This window comes from Harpia harpyja, chromosome 5, assembly GCF_026419915.1.
Source record: "Harpia harpyja isolate bHarHar1 chromosome 5, bHarHar1 primary haplotype, whole genome shotgun sequence".
Taxonomy (NCBI): Eukaryota; Metazoa; Chordata; class Aves; order Accipitriformes; family Accipitridae; genus Harpia; species Harpia harpyja.
The window spans coordinates 41,513,215-41,534,335 of record NC_068944.1 but is presented as its reverse complement, the minus strand read 5'-3'; the positions used below and the strand labels follow the sequence as shown (position 1 = coordinate 41,534,335).

The 21,121-nt window shown below is 37.6% G+C and overlaps 1 protein-coding gene across 1 annotated transcript in view; it reads left to right on the top strand.

The window, feature by feature from the left end:
• Positions 1 to 21,121, top strand: part of ARFGEF1 (ADP ribosylation factor guanine nucleotide exchange factor 1) — a 103,412-nt gene that overhangs the window by 79,888 nt on the left and 2,403 nt on the right. The window contains exons 23-37 of the mRNA XM_052786783.1: positions 1,432 to 1,522; positions 2,664 to 2,704; positions 2,814 to 2,983; positions 3,622 to 3,773; positions 3,935 to 4,107; positions 6,308 to 6,468; positions 7,131 to 7,261; positions 8,825 to 8,954; positions 9,996 to 10,131; positions 10,219 to 10,357; positions 15,064 to 15,133; positions 17,491 to 17,620; positions 18,477 to 18,616; positions 18,998 to 19,166; positions 20,119 to 20,257. Coding sequence (XP_052642743.1) covers positions 1,432 to 1,522; positions 2,664 to 2,704; positions 2,814 to 2,983; positions 3,622 to 3,773; positions 3,935 to 4,107; positions 6,308 to 6,468; positions 7,131 to 7,261; positions 8,825 to 8,954; positions 9,996 to 10,131; positions 10,219 to 10,357; positions 15,064 to 15,133; positions 17,491 to 17,620; positions 18,477 to 18,616; positions 18,998 to 19,166; positions 20,119 to 20,257 — 1,972 coding nt within the window. The remainder of the gene's footprint in view (positions 1 to 1,431; positions 1,523 to 2,663; positions 2,705 to 2,813; positions 2,984 to 3,621; positions 3,774 to 3,934; positions 4,108 to 6,307; positions 6,469 to 7,130; positions 7,262 to 8,824; positions 8,955 to 9,995; positions 10,132 to 10,218; positions 10,358 to 15,063; positions 15,134 to 17,490; positions 17,621 to 18,476; positions 18,617 to 18,997; positions 19,167 to 20,118; positions 20,258 to 21,121) is intronic.

Here is a 21,121-nt window from a genome sequence, read left to right as displayed (position 1 = left end):
TGCAAAGCTTTGAGAACGGAAATGCTGGACTTCTTTCAGTCTTCTGTTCTCCCCTATCTTTCTGACAGACTGTCTAAAAAAAAAAACCTAAATACAGGGTAGGTGGAATTACCCAGAATGGTTGCAAGATTCCTGCTCTTTTTTTGATGGGGGGAGGAGGGGGGCTTAGAGATTGCCAGGAATTTCAGAAATTTGCTTGTTGAGAAGTTAGCATTTTCTTAACATGATCTTTCACAGGTGTGCATTACAGTTACTAGCCTCCAAAATAAATACTGCTATTTTTAATTACAGATTTTTCTCACTACTGTAAGGTGATAATTTTGCTGTACTTGAGATGTAGCTTTAAGATGGAGTTTTGGTGGGAGCTCTTCTCTGTGAATGATTAAAAAGAAAATCTATCAGGATAGATTTACTCACTTGCTGCTAATAAAGTGTGAGAAGTTCTCCTCTGTGCAGTATTCTCTATCATATGTTGTGTATTTTCAGTGACAGAATTACCAAAGATCCATTGAAAGATGGAGAGAAAAAGGTGGTTTTTGTGCTTTTGAATTTTTTTCACTTGTATCTATTCATACAATTGTTCCAAATGTGGATGATTTTCTGGGACTAATAGTTTATACATGGATAGAGAATCTAGAGAATTAGGATTTAAACCAACATGCAACTGTTCACTGAGATGCCCAGCTGTCCTGGTTTTGGCTGGGATAGAGTTAATTTTCTTTCTAGTAGCTGATACAGTGTTATGTTTTGGATTTAGTATGAGAAGAATGTTGATAACACACTGATGTTTTCAGTTGTTGCTAAGCAGTGTTTAGACTGAGTCAAAGATTTTTTCAGCTTCTCATGCCCAGCCAGCAAGAAGGCTGGAGGGGCACAAGAAGTTGGGAGGGGACACAGCCAGGGCAGCTGACCCAAACTGGCCAAAAGGCTATTCCATACCATGTGACGTCATGCCCAGTATATAAACTGGGGGGAGTTGGCCTGGGAGGGATCGCTGCTCGGGAACTAACTGGGCATCAGTCAGTGAGTGGTGAGCAATTGCATTGTGCATCACTTGTTTTGTATATTCCAATCCTTTTATTATTTTTATTGTCATTTTATTATTGTTATTATTATTGTTATTATTTTCTTCCTTTCTGTTCTGTTAAACTGTTCTTATCTCAACCCATGAGTTTTACTTTTTTTTTTTTCTGATTCTCTCCCCCATCCTCCGGGGCAGGGGGCAGGAAGTGAGTGAGTGGCTGCGTGGTGTTTAGTTGCTGGCTGGGGTTAAACCACTACACCAGCTCATGCAAGGGAAATTCATAACTTCTCTTTTTTGTGAATTAAAAATGCATTTAATTATACTGGTAGTGGCACAACTTCTCTTTTTCTTTATTCCTAGCCCTTTCTGTGTTATCTCTTACCCATTTTTCAAATTTTGTTCATTAGTTGGTGGAAACGTGGACTGGAAGCAGATAGCAAGTATTCAGGAATCCATTGGTGAAACTAGCTCCCAAAGTGTTGTCGTTGCTGTAGACAGGTATTGTATTAAATTTGCTGTTGCCACTTCAAGGTTTTTAAGCAATATTTGAATACCCTGTGCTAATAATCGGACATTATTACTTAATCCCTATTTGGAAAAAAATACATAAATATTACCATATTAAAGTGCTTTTTGGTTTTGTGGTTTTTTTTCCTTTTTTATGGAGCAGAAGTAATTTTGCAAGAAGGAACAGAACAAAGATTAAGCAAGAAGCCTTTTTACTGATATAAAATTATTGCAGGAGAGTTGCAGAATGAAGACTGCTGTACTGTCTGGTGACATATAGCAAATAGTAACACATAGCAAATCTCATTTTGCCTTAGTACAGGGAGCATTACTGACAGACCCTTTTTCTCCTAAATATAATTACTGACTCCCTGCGTTCCTCTAGATTATGTAGATGTTGTCTGAAATTACCAAAATTATTATTCCAGTCTTCCTTTCTATGAATCATATTTATCATAACTGGATTTCATCAGGCATAATACATATCATAAACATTCCCTGTTTATATCGTAAAGTACTGATCAGACTGGAGTGTTAATGGATCTTGCTCTCTCAGCATATAAGAAATCAGAAAATGTCAGTTTCTTAATGGTTGTCAAAATTGACAATCACAAAGGGGTGTCATTCTGAAGGCTTACAAGCATTCCTGTGATTGAGTATAGGCAGCAAGATCAATGTCAGTTCAATGAAAGTTGCCTTGCAGTAAAATCACATCAAGCGAACTGGAGTCTTAATGTCAAACGGATAATAGCTCTTTATGTTTGCAGTATTTCTCCCTGCTTCATAATGGGAAGTTTTCAAGTATCTAGTTGTCACGGCAAATGGGAATTGTGCACTCTGGAGAAGTTTGACTTCGTATTTGGAGCAGGGCTGAATAGTTTCTAAACTACTGACATTATTCATCAGCCACTGTCAATGAGAGGATAGGATTAGCAGCGATGCTCACCTCCCAGCCTCCATGCATATATTAAATATTAGAAATAATTGAAATATTTCTGATTTTACTTTCAAAGCTCAGTATTTTTCCACAATTGCTAGTTGTTTTCTATGTATATTTAAAAAAAACTTGAATGCATGTTTAATAGGTGCTTTTTTAAGAAATTGTAACAATGTCTTAAACTGCACTTTACAGAATATTTACAGGATCTACAAGGTTGGATGGAAATGCTATTGGTAGGTTTTATCTCCACCCTCCCCACCCCCCCCCCCCCCCCAACCCATAAAGCAGCTTTGTCTTAAACCTTGGAAAAATATTGCATTAAAATTTGTGGTCATTTAACAGTGGATTTCGTTCGCTGGCTTTGTGCTGTATCTATGGATGAACTGCTGTCTGCTACCCACCCTCGAATGTTTAGTTTGCAGAAGATAGTAGAGATTTCTTACTACAACATGGGCCGGATAAGGCTACAGTGGTCTAGAATCTGGGAAGTTATTGGAGATCACTTTAATAAGGTATCCCTGTTAATTATTATACTGCATACTCCTTGCATTGATACAAATAAATTTTATTTAGAGATTTGTTGGAAAAGCATGTGCTCATCTGAATTATACTATTTTTTTCTGTCCTTCTGTATAAGTAGCTTAAAACACAACAAAAATTGTAAAGCTGGAAGTGGCTGCAAGAAGACAGAGGTACACAATATAATACATGTAAAAGCAGGAGTACACATTAAGTTATTTATCATGATCTGGGTCTAGAACTGGCTGCCTTTAGTTATGTTTTCTAATTTTGGTGGGGGGGTTTATGAAGCTTGGGATAAGAGGTTGTTTTCTGTTTAAGTCTAAATTGACTATTTATCAGGTGAATGTTTGACATGCATTTTTAATACAGCTTGTTGAAGCCTTTCTAGACAGCTTGCTTATTTTTAGAAAGTTTTAAATGCTAGGATATATAATGTAGACAATAGCTGGATTTGGTTAGGGATTCTTGAATTGCATTAACAATAGGGTTTATGGAATTGGCTCCTGTTTAATTTTGTTAATTTTCCAGTACTGCTTAGTGCTCCGTTATCAAATGTAAAGGCAGCTTGGGCTGAATCCATAAGAATTCTGATGCAAGCTTACTATGCATTTCTATTCTATGTTATCAGGTTGGCTGCAATCCCAATGAAGATGTAGCTATTTTTGCAGTAGACTCATTAAGGCAATTATCAATGAAGTTCTTAGAAAAGGGAGAACTCGCTAATTTCCGATTCCAGAAGGACTTCCTAAGACCGTTTGAGCATATCATGAAGAGAAACAGGTAATAACGTACAATTAACTGAGTCGCCTGGGATCATAAGCACCAACTTTTGCAAGTAGTGTTTCAGATTGCTTTTGTAAAATCAGTTGCTGGAGAATGATACTATTCTAATTGATTATGTAATACAGTTGAAACAATTATTGTTTATTATTTTAATTTAGGTCTCCTACTATTCGAGACATGGTTGTACGGTGTATTGCACAGATGGTAAACTCCCAGGCTGCTAACATTCGTTCTGGCTGGAAAAACATTTTTTCAGTATTTCATCTGGCAGCCTCAGATCAGGATGAAAGTATAGTGGAACTTGCATTCCAGACTACAGGACACATTGTCAGTGAGTATTGGCGATATTCAGACATCATGAAAGTGTATGTGACTCCAGAGGCTGAGAAGCTTTGTTTAACTGTTGGCTCTACGACCTGTATAGTAAAGGCCGCTTCATGCTTTAGAACCAATGTTTTGCACTTTTCAACCAATCCTCTGGGAAAAGTATTTACGAAAATAATTCAGTAAGATTATAGTTCATAGAATCATAGAATCATTTTGGTTGGAAAAGACCTTCAAGATCATCAAGTCCAACCATTAACCATGCCCCCTAAACCATGCCCTGGAGTACCCTGTCCACTTGCTTTTTGAATACCTCCAGGGATGGTGACTCAACCACTTCCCTGGGCAGCCCATTCCAATGTTTGACAACCCTCTCAGTAAAAAAATTTTTCCTAATATCTAACCTAAATCTCCCTTGCCTCAACTTGAGGCCATTTCCTCTTGTCCTATCTCCAGACACCTGACAGAAGAGACCAACACCCACCTCACTACAACCCCCTTTCAGGTAGTTGTAGAGAGCGGTAAGGTCTCCCCTCAGCCTCCTCTTTTCTAGACTGAACAACCCCAGATCCCTCAGCCGCTCCTCATAAGACTTGTGCTCAAGGCCCCTCACCAACTTGGTTGCCCTTCTCTGGACACGCTCAAGCAGCTCAATGTCTTTCCTGTAGTGAGGGGCCCAAAACTGAACACAGTACTCGAGGTGCGGCCTCACCAGTGCCGAGTACAGGGGAACAACCACCTCCCTGTTCCTGCTGGCCACACTGTTCCTGATACAGGCCAGGATGCGATTGGCCTTCTTGGCCACCTGGGCACACTGCTGGCTCATATTCAGCTGGCTGTCAACCAGCACACCCAGGTCTTTCTCTGCTGGGCAGCTTTCCAGCCACTCTTCCCCAAGCCTGTAGTGCTGCATGGGGTTGCCGTGACCGAAGTGCAGGACCCGGCACTTGGCCTTGTTGAACTTCATACAATTGGCCTCAGCCCATCGATCCAGCCTGTCCAGATCTCTTTGTAGAGCCTCCCTACCCTCAAGCAGATCGACCCTGCCTCCCAACTTGGTGTCGTCTGCAAACTTGCTGAGGGTGCACTCAATCCCCTCATCCAAATCATCAATAAAGATATTAAACAGAACAGGGCCCAACACCGAGCCCTGGGGAACACCACTCGTGACCCGCCACCAACTGGATTTCACCCCATTCACCACTACCCTCTGGGCTCGGCCATCCAGCCAGTTTTTCACCCAGTGAATAGTGCACTTATCCAGGCCACGAGACGCCAGCTTCTCAAGGAGTATGCCATGAGAGACAGTGTCAAAGGCCTTGCTGAAGTCTAGGAAAATAACATCGACAGCCTTTCCCTCATCCACTAGGCGGGTCACCTGGTCATAGAAGGAGATCAGGTTGGTTACCTCTCTTCCTTCATGCTTTTAAAAAAAAAAATTATCAGTTTGTAGAATTCTGTAGTAAAAAAAAAGTTGAGCCTTAGATAATTTTACTTCATGTGTACGTTTTCATTTAAGTGAAGAATTTTATATTTTTTTCCCTCAGAAAAAAAAATTCTGTAGTCATTTTACTATTATGTTGTTTGCTTATCTTTTTCCTTGTTTATGAATTGTGCTTGTCTATGGCCCTGCTTAGAAGAAAGTGCTAAGCTAGGTGGCACTATGATTCCCCCCCCCTTCCCATTCTCATCTAGATCTCAGGCTTTAAGTGCCATAAGGGATCTCTTTATTCTGTCTCAACCTCTGTAAGTTCCCAAAACTTTTTCAGCATTGATGACGAATGTTTTTTTTCCTCAAAAGTGACTATTTTAAATCAAGGCAACAGGACCATATTGCTGAGGGAAGTCCTTTTGTTGATGTAACTCTCTGCTTTATGTAGCCCTCTTAAGCTCTGATCACACAGACTACTGTTAAGCAGTAAGCCTATTGCTCCGTTCTTGCTTAACAGTTAAATTTCCCTCCTTTAGACTAGATGCTACTTTGATTTATTTTAGACACTTATTTACTGTCAAAATAGAATGCCCTCTAGGTGATTTTTTTTTTTTGGTTGAGCATTCACTTTTCAGTTTTTATTACTACTGAAGCATTTGACAGCACCAATCAATGAACCAGTCTCTCATGACTTCTGTTACAATCAGTTCATATTAGAATTAATAGATATTAAAGCATGACACTTTTTTTTCTTCTGTTCACACTTTTCTCCCAGCAATTGTGTTTGAAAAACACTTCCCAGCAACCATAGATTCATTCCAGGATGCAGTAAAGTGCTTGTCTGAATTTGCCTGCAATGCAGCATTTCCAGATACCAGTATGGAAGCGATCCGCCTCATTCGCCACTGTGCAAAATATGTATCTGATAGACCTCAGGTATAGTCTGTATTAACTAAATTATAAGTGCTTTAATCAATAGTGCTTTTATAAAGAAAAAAACACTTGTGCTAACCTTACTGGCTTCCCTTCACGTTTCAGAGGTTAATGAGAAATGTACTTTATTCAGAAGCAATAGGAGTATAAAATGCCACAGGCTTTGAAAGTATCAGCAATTTATTTCTTTTCTTTTATTCCCCCTTGCCTATCCCCATCCACCCAGTTCAGCTGGTGGCTAGCTTTCCTGAGAGCTGCTAGAAATCAACGTATCTCAGGATCTGCTCTCTACTGAGAAATGTTGTGAAGAATGGATAATGGCATATGCAAAAATGCTTGATATCCTCAAAATATTATGGTAGATCCTCACTTCCAGTACTGTCTCTATAAAAAGAGAGTGACAGACTCAGACTGAACTGCAAGCAAAAACTGATGCTTGAGTGTATCTTCTCGTTTATTTTTTTAGTTTATTTTTCATAATATACTGAGCACTACTTTGAAAAACACTTCACCTTCTCAGTATTATTATTTTGATTGCCAGCTCCCCTGAGGTATCGGGGTGTAATACTAGTACAGCAGAGATTGTTATTTGCAGTCCAAATTGTGTTTTATTTTGAAGAATCTAACTCTTACGACTTTGTATAACCCTGTGTTTTCTTCTAAAGGCATTCAAGGAATACACAAGTGATGATATGAACGTAGCTCCTGAAGACAGAGTGTGGGTGCGAGGATGGTTCCCAATTCTATTTGAGTTGTCCTGTATCATCAATAGATGCAAATTAGATGTAAGAACCAGGTAACAATCAGTATTTGTAATTCAAATTTTAAAAGGCTTACTTTACACTTTTAAAATAGAAACAACTCTCTTAGTAAACGTAATGGTTGTAAAATGACTTACGTATGTAATTTAGGTGATATTACTGTGGGAATGCCAGGCTTTTTAAAAACACCTTTCAAATAGATGCTGGAATGTAGAAATTAAGTCTGTGTTCTTTATGTATGAAATTTTTATCTTCCATTATAATAAATAATGAAGTTATGTGGTTGTGATTGCATTATGTTAAATAGGTAAGTATTACACTTCCTTAAAGTTGAAATTCAAATAGTGCCTGCTTAGGATGAATAGCCATGAAATCACAAAGATAATTATTTAAATAGTTCATTTTAAAATAAACTAAAGCTTAATTAAGTGAAAATATAGTGAGTGTTTTCTGTTTATTATAGAACCTGTAAGCTATTTAAAACAGCTCAGCTCAACTTAGTCAGATGCGATGGTTGCAGCTTATGCATAGAACACAATAAAATGTAAAAGTCAACTTTTAACTTTCCTAACATATAACAAGCAAGCATTATTTTAATGTGGAAGGTCAACTATAAATGGTCAACATGCATTAAATTCCCCCCTCCTTCCCCCCCTTTTTTAAATAAGGTATTACATTGGATTAATATCCAAATCTGTATTTTTCCAGTGGCAGTACTGATCCTCTCTATTCATTAGTAAATATAAATGTATGATGTTTGATTCCATGATATATGCCCCTGTTACATATTCCATTTTAGTGATTTGTCATAGTTGACCGGGGTAAGCCTCGTGTCACATTTCTTCTGGTTTTGCTCTGTTTAAAACAAATGTAAAATGCTCCATGCAATGAGTAGGTTTTGTTTTAGTGTACTCCCAACAGCAAAATTCTGTTGGAATCTTTTTTTGGTTTTAATTAAAACTCATGACCCCAGTCCTGCCTGCCTTCCTGTGTCTTGCCCATCATACTAACTTTGAGGATTTTAAAACTGATTTTATACCATGACTCATTAACTGGTTGAGGATTGCAGAAACAGTTGAAAAAGCAAAGCTGTACTCCGATTTGATGTAAAACCTGCTTATTTTCCTTGAATATGGCTTTTCCCTTATAAAGTGCATTCTGTTGCAGTTCGGATGCTAAATATGAGAGGTTGTATACAAATAATTTTAAATTTGCACATCTACATGCAAGCTGTGCGTCTGGACTCCCTTTATAGCTGGTGAAGATTAATACTCATTTCTAGACCTCTGTATTTCTTACCTGGAAATACTTGTTCCTTTATTTTTGTGGTCCTTTGTAAAGAAGTTATTTTCCTATTTTAATTTGAAATTACCACAGTTCCCAAAAGTATTTTCTGGCTATTGCCTGTGATTTTTAAGTGCTTTTTAAACAAGCTGATTTTCTACTTAATTTTAGTGTACTAGTGTGACTGATCCACATCAGATTAATGTATAATGTTCTTAACAGTATTTGAGTTTGTTATTGCTGTTGCAGTTGGACATACATGGTCTAGCGCATGTCTTTTTGTAACTCTTAAATATATTCTTTCTTCATTTCAGGGGCTTAACAGTAATGTTTGAGATAATGAAAACATATGGCCATACTTACGAAAAACACTGGTGGCAAGATTTGTTTCGGATTGTCTTCAGGATATTTGACAACATGAAACTGCCAGAACAGCAGACTGAGGTGAAAAAAGCGGGGGAAGATAATTTACATGAGATCTATATTTGCAGTAGGAAACTCAGTTAGTAATATAACTTATCAAGTAATGTAAGGCAAACCCTAAAACTTGCATGGTTGACCTGTGGTTCTAGTAGCCTTACTTTATTTTATTAGCATTCTGTTAGAGGTATTGTCACTTTTCTCATTTTTTTAAACCATGTGTATAAAAGACCTGGTAGTTTACACTATGAACAATAGAAGAATAGCATAAAATGCAACATATCTAGGGTTTGTAAAAAGAACTGCAACTTCTACACAATGTCTGGAATCTGAGACATGCATAATTTCATGGCAACGTGCATGCCGAATGGATGAGGCTTGTAATCAGCAGTGAAGTCACAATTAGAAGAAATAAGTTCTGCTAGTTCAAAACTTTCTGATGACTAGGAAGAAAAAAACAACCAAACAAAAAAACCACATAAAACAACACTGTGCTTTCACTGCACCCTTTTGACCAGCCAAAGAGGTTTTGACCTGCCAAACCAGGACCAGGTACTGTCTTAACAAGGAAGTGAAGCAGAAATGGGCTTACTAGTGTAAATTATGTGTAAATTATTAATATTAGAAGTTTGCTAAAAATTGTCAACTGTTTGAGAGGCTCTGTCTATTTGTAGAAAGACGTGTCTCGCTTTCTAAATATTTATTCACTGGAAAATACTTAGAAGAAACACAGAAGACTTAGCTTGGCGTTAAACTACTGAGCTAGGGTTAGACACCAAGTTTAATGTCAAACTCAGCATCTCATGATGGTAAGTGCTTGTCAGTCCTATAATATGGTCTCCAAGAATAGTTGTTTGTCTGTTTCTGTAGTTTTTTGAACCTGCTAGTTAGCAAAGCAAAAGTTGGGACTCCAAGTTTTGGGGGTTTTGAGATATAGAAAGGAATTGCATGTCACTATAAGGCAATTCGGATTGAGTAAATACGTATATCTGCCTGCCTGCAGGGATGTGTATCCTAAAAATGTCACCTTAAACAAAGTTGTAACTTCTTTTTTTCCCCTCCTAGAAAGCTGAATGGATGACAACTACTTGCAACCATGCACTTTATGCAATATGTGATGTATTCACACAGTATTTAGAAGTACTTAGTGATGTTCTTTTGGATGATATATTTGCACAGCTGTACTGGTGTGTGCAGCAAGGTAGGACTATACCAAATTATGTTAAACGATGTTAACGTTTTACTGTGTCGAATGTGAATAAACAAATGCACTGTTCATCTTTTCCAGACAATGAACAACTGGCACGGTCTGGTACAAACTGTTTGGAGAATGTTGTCATCCTAAATGGTGAAAAGTTTACCCTAGAAATCTGGGATAAAACTTGTACTTGCATGCTGGATATTTTCAAAACTACAATCCCTCATGCGTAAGACAACTGTTGATATTTATACTTTGCAAAATAGTTTAGCTAGATGACTTACTGATTTCAACCTGTTAGATATCTAATTGGTGGGGTGAACAAAAAGCTGTTATGTGTGGACTAAATAGAAGCAGACTTTCTTGGAACATAATGATAAATTAGGTGCTAGATATACTACTTCTGTGTTGTAAATGATAAACTGTTAAAAACTAGAAATACCATATGGGAGATAAGGAAAAAAAAAAAAACCTACAACCTAAAACTGTAACTTGAATCAATTTTACAATGTTGGATTTTTTGAGAAGTACCATCTGATGTTTTGGTCATGTTGTTTTTGTAATAGTAGAATGCTATTGATAGCCAGACTTTGCAATTTGTAATTACATGTGAAGCTTTTTCCATAAAATACTGCAGCAGTCTTACAGATGTAAGTCTCTGTGGTTGATGGTTAACTTTCATCATATGTTTCTATGAATCCTAATCTTTTTATGAAAATTATCTTGCATATTTGGTAACTGTCTTTCCCTTCGTGTTATAACTCTATGTGAAGTTTCTTGGAACAAGGCTGTACTATTCTGAGTAGTATGTTGTACATATACATCATAGAGCAGAATAACAAGAAATCGTGTCCAGCATTATACCAAAGATGAGGGTTTTTTTTCCCCTAACCTGCCAACACTGAGGTGAAACACTACTTGTTTTCAAATCTGATAGTCTTAATGTTGAACTGTTGTATGATTACTTGTCCTGTGTCTGTCAACTAGTTCATAGCATTTGCTTCTGGGTATCACCTAGTTCAGGCCTGAAGAAAACTGAAGCAAAAAGGAACCTTCTGCACGTCAGCCATTCCTTTATTTTAGAGTTATGTATCAGCACTGTAAGAGCTTCATTCATGCTTAAAAGATGAGTTAATCCATCTGTCACTACCTCACCTACTTTTCTATGTGAGTCAGTATGAATTAATTGCATCCAAAAAATAATACTAAAATAAAGCTGAAACATCTGGGAGCTAGCAAAATTTTTTTTTTTGCATTTTGGTAACTGCCAAAAATAAAATCTGAAACCAAATCTCTGCATGTAAAACTCCAATTGAATTAGCCCTAACTTACTATGTCCTGTACTTGGAAAGGTTCTGAAGTGAATAGTCACTAGCGGAACATTTGCTTTGGGTTCCACATATGATCAAAACTTAGGTTTCTGGGTATTCTTATAGTTGAATATTAAAAACCCTTCTAGAGCAGCATTTTGGATATCTTCATATTTAGACACATTCAGAATACTCTTGTTGCCTTTAGCTATATCTGATTTGAAATATGTGCATTATTCCCTTTGATGTTTATGGCACTTCTGCTTTTCAAATGGGTTATTTTTCCTACGAGCGTATCTGACTCCTTCCTTAGATTTCCATTCTTTAGTTCTCATTTCCTTTTTTAATCTACTATGCCTTCTTTGAGAACTTCATTATATTATTCCTATTTATATTTCTGGGAGGTTCCCAACTTTTGCAGGGTAAAGTAAATCTTACTTGGATTTTATACATCAGTAATCCCTTGAGCATATGTAATCAGTGTCCTTTCCCATGGTGAAAGTATGCCTGCAGTTTTCCAAACAATTGTTGGGTGACACAAAACTGCTGAAAACAGTCTTTTCACTTTGGCCATATTTGATTAAAGCTGAAGCTTTTTAGATGGCTAAGAAAAAATTATGATAACAATATACAGGTATTCGTTTATCTTTTTAATGGAGACTTTGTACTTATTTTTTCCCTTCCCTTTCTGAGGCCTAGGAGGATACTTCTTTCTCCTTTATAGCTCCTTCTTTTTTCCCTCTTTTTATGGGATCTGGTTCTTTTTCAGTGACTCCTTGTTTGGCTGGCATTTCATATTTGTATTTTAGTACCTCTGTTAGCCTGATTTTTGCAGTGGAGCTTTTCCTGCCCTCCCAGCCTAAATTTTTGTTTGTTTGTTTGTTTGTTTTGACAACACAGTTTTAGTACCCAGCTTGTTGTGGAGGCTGCCCCAGTACTTAGAGAGGAAGGCAAATGCTCCTTTTACCTTTGTTTTCCCATGTCTGGAAGTAACACAACAGTTAACAGTTAAATGAAGACAGAGACAAATTGCACAGTGGTATATATGAAAGTTTTATGGGCAAGTGCTTTATTGCTAATTGTCTTGAAATAGTCAGATGCTATGAATCTCTGGAGTGTCAAGTATCTTCTGGCAGAGGTTTTTATTAATCCGATCAGGTAGGATTACATCTGTTCTTTTTTTAGCATTCATGTAAAACATCTTTCAGGTATTGTATAACCTCTTCAATTTAAGAGTTGCAGCACTGGCTGCAGGAATTCTTAGTTCCAGGACTAGCCTCTGCTGGTTCTTGGCAAGTTACCTTTTTGCAAAGAGAGATGATCATATTATTTCCTTGTTTGGAAAACTTAGTACTGGAGTATTTACTCAGCTACCAATTTCAGCATTTACTAGAAAAGCCCAAACTGTACTCCTGTCAAGCTTCCAGAAAATCATTGAGGTGTTGATAACTGAAGATACTAACACAGAATCACACAGAATCACACAGAATGGCTGAGGTTGGAAGGGGCTCTGGAGGTTGTCTGGTCCAACCCTCCTGCTCAAGCAGGACCACCCAGAGCACTTTCCCCAGGACCATGTCCTGGCTTTTGAGTATCTCCAAGGATGGAGATGCCACAACCTCTCTGGGCAACCTGTGCCAGTGCTCAGTTATCCTCACAGGGAAAAAGTGTTTCCTGATGTTCAGAGGGAAACTCCTGTATTTCAGTTTGTGCCCGTTGCCTCTGGTGCTGTCACTGGGCACCACTGGAAAGAGCCGGCTCCATCTTCTTCATTCCCTCCCATTCAGTATTTATGTACATTGATGAGATCCCCCCTGAGCCTTCTCTTCTCCTGGCTGAACAGTCCCACCTCCCTCAGCCTTTCCTCATAGGAGAGATGCTCCAGTCCCTTAATCATCTTTGTGGCCTTTTGCTAGAGTCTCTCCAGTATGTCCATGTCTCTCTCATACTGGAGAGCCCAGAACTGGACACAGTGCTGACTAGAGGGGCAGGATCACCTCCCTCCGCCTGCTGGCAACTCTCCTAATGCAGCCCAGGATACCATTTGCTTTCTTTGCAGCAAGGGCACGTTACTTACTCATGTCCACTCATGTGGCCACCAGGACCCCCAGGGTCTTCTCTGCCAAGCTGCTTTCCAGCTGGGTGGCCCCCAGCGTGTGCTGGTGCCTGGGGTGGTTCCTTTGGAGGTGAAGAACTGTGCACTTCCCCTTGCTGAACAGGATGAGGTTCCCATCAGCCCATTTCTCCAGCCTGTTGAGATCCCTCTGGGTGGCAGCCTGACCCTCTGGTGTATCAGCCACTCCTCACAGTTTTGTGTCATCTGCAGACTTGCTGAGGTTCCACTCTGCCCCATCATCCAGATCATTAATGAAGATGTTGAACAGAATTGGACCTGGTGTTGACCCCTGGGGTACACCACTAGCTGGTGGCCTCCAGCTAGACTTTATGTCCCTGATCACCACTCTCTTGGCTCAGCTGTTCAGCCAGCTTTCAATCCACCTCACTGTTAGCTCATCCAGCCCATATTCATTAGCTCATTTTAATAGTTTCTTTGATTCTTCTTTTTATTTAATTTCTATTCTGTTTATAATTTTTTTTAACTGAAATTTTCTGAAGCATCATGAGAGCAAGTATTGGCTTGCCAGTGCTGAGAATGCCAAGGTGAATCTTATCCTGGGGAAATTCAAGAGTTAGAATTGGTTCCTTGCAGAAGTTACAATGATCTGTCCTCTACTGGCTCATAATGGCTCATTATTCCAATGCCTCCTTTGGCAGATGGAAGTTTATAAGACTTTAGAGCCCAAAATAAATTAGTGTATTTAACAACCTCTAATCCAGAATAATCTGTAATATGTGTCCTGGTAGCTTTCAAGAATCAATTCAGTTCTCTGCTCTGCTTTATTTGTTGTCTCATTACATGCCTCAAGATTTTATCTTTTCTTGTCTTTTGAGTTATACAGTCTTTAGTTGTATGGAGGTCAGTGATATGTTAATACAGGATCCTTAACACAATGGGAAAGATCTCACTTAGGATAGGCAGACACAAATGTCCATCAAGCATTGCCTCATGTAGATTGAGGCTAAATAGTTTGAGATCCTAACAATGACAAATAACTTCAATCTTACTTTGTAGCAATCGATTTGTTAGAACAAGAGATGATGGGACCACTTAGGTTATTTAATCCAATTTCCCTCAATTCTTGGCAGGCACAGCCAGCCTCAATAAGTTACAGTTAATGTAGAAATTTTTTTTGTGCTTAAGGCAAAGATCCTTGAGATAGCAACATGCTATAGGAAAACAGCAGGGAAGAGATCAGAAGTATTGTCAGTGACTTGGTACCTCCTAACAGCAATGACTCCTAAGTGGAAGTGTTGAATCCCAAGTGAAAATAGAACCACAATGCTGGAAGATATCCCAAACAGAGAACGCAAAACATCTCCAGACATTCATGCTGATTTGTCCTGAGGTAGATTCATTCCTTATTCCAGGTAAAGCTTAAGGCAGTGTGAGAGAACAAGGCCCACTAATGGCACTAGAGCACTGCCTAAAGCCAAATCCAGTATTTCTGAGAAAATTTAATCATTTCAAACTTAATAAATTTGGTGTTGGTTTTGTATTTTCAAGGCTGCTGACTTGGCGACCAGTCAGTGGGGAGTTTGGCTCTGGATCTCCTTCTGATACAAAAGAAAAACTGGTAAGCTGCTGAAATAAAAAATATTTTAAAAGCTTGCAAGTGTTTGGTACAAATGTGTTGTGATGTAGAATAAGTGAAAAGTAAACTTAGTTTAAACCCATTTTTCAATTTTGGTTTACTTGAAAAAGTTTTTTCCAGTTAAAGTGCTATTTAATCCTTAAAAATGGCAAGGAATTAATTGAGAAAGAAAAGTATGTATTTGTTTGCAGCAAAGTTAGCTTCCAGAAGTTGGCTGTAGGTTGTTATCTGTGTATGTTTTAGGTAATGTCTTACATCTGGTAGGTCTCTATAATACTGTATTTAGGGTTTGAGTTGTTTTCTGGTTTGGGGCATGGTTTTTCTTATATTTTGCTCAATATTCTCTTTGATACATTGGCATGACGAGAAAATGCTGGAGGTGGAAAGATGGCCAGTTAGATTGACTGTTGGGTTTTTTTCCCTTCAAATTTTCTCTGGTAATAAGGGCTTAAACATCAGTGTTTGAAATAGAAAATACGTATAACCATCAGATTTCTTAGCACTGCTTGAATAAACTGATGTAAAATTTGGATTTGCCTCCAAGTGGCAGCCCTGTAGATACTTTACTGCTGATGAGAATTAGTTTAGCTTTTGGACATTCTCACAAGATTGCTGCATGAAGTTCTTTATAGATTAATGAAACATTTGATAAAAATTGTTCAAGGATATGGTTCCAAATGAGTTCTACTAAGAGAGACCAACTCCCTCCATTTATCTTTATGGACTGTTAACATAATTTACTTACAACAGAGTGTAAATGTTTGTGATAGCCAGTTCTCATTATACAGGTATTTTACATCCGTATGACTGAATGTGCTTGCTATATCTTGACTCATTTGTAGTGGTTTGATGTATAAAATGTTTGATCTAAACGTTGGCTATGTTTTTGATCCATTTATGTTAAATATAATAGCATGCAAAAATGGCAAATACGTTAAATGTCTTATGAATAAATTGAAAGATCTTTTCTCTTTGAAACAGTTTAAAATGAATGTTTTCAAAAATCTTTTTTGTCTTCAGTGTAGAAAGACATTTTAAAACTTCAAAATTAACAGAATTTGTATAATAAATAGTGTTAAAGGAGATATATTTTGGATCCTTTCTTTTGGTAGGATAGAATTTTTGCAGGCTTTAGATATTTCCATCTAATTTTTCTTCAGGTAGTTCAAATATAAGGGAGCATTCTACTCTCTATAGACATACTATCTATTAAAAGTATATTTATACTTAATAGAGATTAAAACCTTGGTTATTTACTGGTATGAGAAGTTGATATGTTCTTTGTAGGAGCTGTATGTGTAGATTTAAATCTTGCTAACACCACAATGCAGGGAATTAATGTGTAGTCTCCAGTGGTACTTAGGGAACAAATGCCAATAGAAATGCTGGTTATTGAAAGGGACAGTAATCGCTATATATAACTGCTTTGCAGTTAATGATAACATATTTTGTTATTAATTACATTTCCCTCTTTCAATGAATGCTTTCTGAAATGAAAGCAATAGGTATTACCATTGATTTCAATACTTTACATTCAACTGATCAAGAAGGAAGATATTTATTAAAAAATAAAACAAAACAAACCCCCAACAATTCATCTTCCAGAGTCATTGAGTTCTAGCTCTCAAGATAACGCAATACAACATGGAGAATCAGAACACATTGCAGTAGTCTGCTGAAGCAGCTCTCTGGCAAAAGGATTTTAAATTAGTGCATTTTCTTGATACACATATATTCTCCTCCTCCATCATTTTACTGTGGTAAATTCCTGTAGCACCTACAAACATGTATATAATTCAGAACACTCAAGGGAGTAAAGGCAAGTAAAGGTTAAAGTTTGATGATATCTCATATTGTTTGGACTTGTCATTTAAGAGCTGTGTGTTCACATTTTCACCCATTATAAAAGGAATACAAATTCTCACAGAAGCTATTAGAGGTTTTTCTTGTACATCAAGGTGGGTACTGCATTTCCCAGTATTGGAACCTTGTAGCAAACCTCATACACTTAATCTGGTAAAAGTCAAACTGTTGGCTGACATACTAAACGCTTGGATGGCATACAAAAAACCTATGTGCAAAATACTACTCATTGACTTTGCTCTGTAATTAAATATTTGTTGATCATTAATTATTCAATTCATTTTTAGTAGGTCATCTTTTTAGTACATCTTTCTTGAATGCTGATATCAAATATGACTGAAGTGAATGAAAAAGTGCAGTGTTGAAACGGCAAACGTCTTAAGCTATGAAGAGGACAATGCTATTGACAATTAGCTTGCAGAAGCTTTCTGTCAGTTCATTTTTTAATTTTTTTTTTTTTTTTGCTTTCTTTTCAGGATACAATCTCACAGAAGTCTGTAGATATTCATGATTCTATTCAGCCTAGATCTTCAGATGGACGTCCATATCAACCCAGCGCAGGGTCCACAGTAGTTGAAGAAATGAGTAAAACCAGGCCAACAGCAAGTGCGTGTTTTGTAGTGATTTGGCATTTTATATCTGTTAAGAGTATTATTTAGCAGATGTTTGATATCTTTGGTTATAGCCCCAGCTATAACTTTAGAAACATGATGTGAAGAAAATTACATTGGTTAAATTTTTGTCTTCGTGTAGTATGACAGAGTTCTGTTGGACTCTTGTGGGTCCACATTTTTGACATGTGCTTTAAAAATCTAGAGTTCAGCTGCTAACTTGCAGGCTTTTTACCCAAAGCAAAATATTAAAAATAGTACTCTCCTTATAATGCTATGTAAATGAGTAATATTTTTCTTCTTAAGAGCAAAGTTCTTTCTGTGCAGAATGCAACAGAAGCAATAGCTGAAAAAAAAAAAGGTGTATTTAGACTGATTTGAAGAGAGTATATCAAACCCTTAGGATACTCGTGCAGAGTTATGTGTTGGTGCTTAAAATGCTCATGCCTGGTGGTATTAGTACTTGCCACAAGTACAAACAAGGATCAGTGATACCAGTGCTATCCTGAGCCTTCTCTGCCTGTGGACAGTCTCAGCGTCTGGTTTTTGCCATTGCACTGATGTGCACAGGGTCACTAATTTTGGTGATTTTTAGGTAACATTGAATATTTGTTCAATATATGGCAGGCAACTTTAAAGTTAGGAAATAGCTTTTTAAAACCTGCCTATTGTTAATATCGTGATAGGTCGTGGTTTTAGAAGAGTAATTCAGATGGGTGGATTCCAGGTTTGGTTTATGAATGTGCTTGAAGTTCAGCTGTTCTTCAACTTACCTCCAAAATAGCTCAAAAAAGAAAAAAGTATTGCAGTTCTTCAGTTAACAAGCAATTTTCTTTTTCTTTCCTTTAAAGAATTTCCAGAACAGAAGTTATTTGCTGCTCTTTTGATCAAATGCGTTGTACAACTGGAACTCATTCAGACTATTGACAATATTGTGTTCTTCCCAGCAACTAGCAAAAAAGAGGATGCAGAGAATCTGGCAGCAGCACAAGTAAGTAGAACGATAGGTATCTCTCTTTTTAACAGCTTTTTCTCTAGTGGATAAAGTTTCATAAACTCCTGTAACATCTTCTAATTTACAGTTTTTAGAAGCACTTGAGAACTTCCAGCAGACTGTTGAGATCTTTTACATTTTGCACTAAATTGCATTTGCTGTGCTGGGGCAGCACACTGTGAAGATTAAGACATGTATTGTTCAAAGGGATTTATGTAACTGGGATGTGGATAGAACCTTTAACACAGTTTTAAGTTCAAATACAAGTACAGATGAAAACAGGGTAGGACTGAGTTATCACAGGAGCTTTCTGAAGACAATTGTGAATTTTTATTTGAAATCTCTTTTTTTTTTTCTTTTTTTCTTTTATTTTAATAGAGAGATGCAGTAGACTTCGATGTCCATGTGGATACACAAGATCAAGGGATGTATCGTTTTCTAACATCACAGCAGCTTTTCAAACTTCTTGACTGTCTGCTGGAATCTCACAGGTTTGCTAAAGCATTTAATTCAAACAATGAACAAAGAACTGCTCTCTGGAAAGCAGGTGAGTCAGTCACCTCGGAGAAGTATTTTGTGAGAGTGTGTTACTGTGCTCTGAATTGACCCAAAAATAGGTCAAAAGTATTTTGATGCTGAATGTAAAATTGAGTATCAGGCTGTAACTTTATAACCCTAGAATCCCTAAGGGGAGGAGACCTCATCTGTGCAGGTGCAAATATCTTTTCGATTTCCTAAAACTTAAGGTTTCACTGGGTTATGGCTGCCAAGCTGATCCTGGGCTGTAGGTGCGAGTCCCATGCTTGGAAGCTGCAGGCACAAAACCCCAAAACTTGTTAGGGGGTTTGTTTTACCTACCAGTGTATAAGTGAAATATCTGTCATTTTCTGAGACAGATGGAAAATGGACTCTGTAGCATTTTGTTTAATCTATTCTTTGCACAAAAGTTAGCTACACTAGTATTTTTAATGGTGAATGCATACCGTGAATATGCAGCAAGCTGTTTGGTACATTGATGTATGCATACACAGAACCGCTTCAGATTGAGTGAGGTGGTATTAATATTTATGGGTATGCTTTTTGCTAGTATGGACCTCCACTAGCAAACTGAGTTTAATTATACAGTAACAGCTTTGGAAACAGTAGCATTGTAGACATTTTTATCAAAAACAAGCAATAAAACAGTGTACACTTAGATATATATGATTGAGACAAACTGGTCCGTTGTTCATGTGGTTAGAATGCACTTTTATTATACACCCAGGTTTCACATCTACTTGGAAGCTTATATAAAAATGGGCACCAAACACAATTACAATGTATATATACGTAGGTTAATTTTTAGCAGTACTCTGTTGTACTAAATGTTGTGAGAAATTAATTACATAAGGTGGTTGTTCTGTCTATGTGCAGAAGATGCTTAGAAGGCGAAGTGGGGGACTGTAAGGAAAAATGTCAGATGAAACGAAAATGTAAGTGGATGCTTGGAATTTCTCTAGGTTTCAAAGGCAAATCAAAGCCTAATCTTCTGAAACAGGAGACTAGTAGTCTTGCCTGTGGGTTGCGCATTCTGTTCCGTATGTACATGGATGAAAGCCGTACCAGTGCATGGGAGGAAGTCCAGCAAAGACTACTAAAGTAAGGTCCATGTAGCTGAACCTGTTGATGTTATTTCTGATGTTAAAGAATGTTTATTTTTATTTAAAAGGATAGACCTCCTCCTTTTGCAGTAAACTTCCTAGAGCTAACACAGTATGGTGGTGGTCACAGCTAATATTAAGGGTTTTTATGTTGTGTGGAGAGTGCTGTACCTCCAGCTACTAATGCTGCCTCTGCTTTTTGTTCTTATTATATGATTTGCAGGAGAGAACAAAGGTTTTGTCACCTTCTTTTTTTTGTAGTGTGTGGGTAGGTGGGGGATTGTTATAGCTCCTCTTTAAAAAGAAAAGCAACTATCACCTAAACCCTGCTTTGTTCTTGCAGTAACCTCAGATAGTTCAGGGAACTGATGCTGTTTGTTCTCATCTGCAGAAATGAGCATTGGGCTTGAGGAGCCTGTAGGCATACAGAAGCTTTTGGCTTTTTGGTTATTCATTACTGTGAATACTAAGGTTCACCTGAATGGTTTGTAGTTTACAAAGTTGTTCCAACAAGTGTTGGAATAACAGAGGGCTTAAAACCGTGGTAGTAACGCAGTGAAAGTATTTTAAGGTTTATATACCAGGGAGCAGAGCTGAAAACCACCTCGTTACATCAGCATGAGATTAATTTTTAAAGTCTACATATCATTTTGTCACATGCATTTTAATACCTCTCAAAGAGCACTTGATACACATTAAATATATGCACAAACAGCACGATCATGTTTTGTCAGCATATTTAATACTGAAGTCCTAGGACTTTGGTTTTGAGTTGAACAAAATCACTGCTTGCTGTTACTAATCAGGCTTACAGTAGCTTTCATGAAACAATGCTGTTCTGCACCAGGGCTCTTGGTATAGT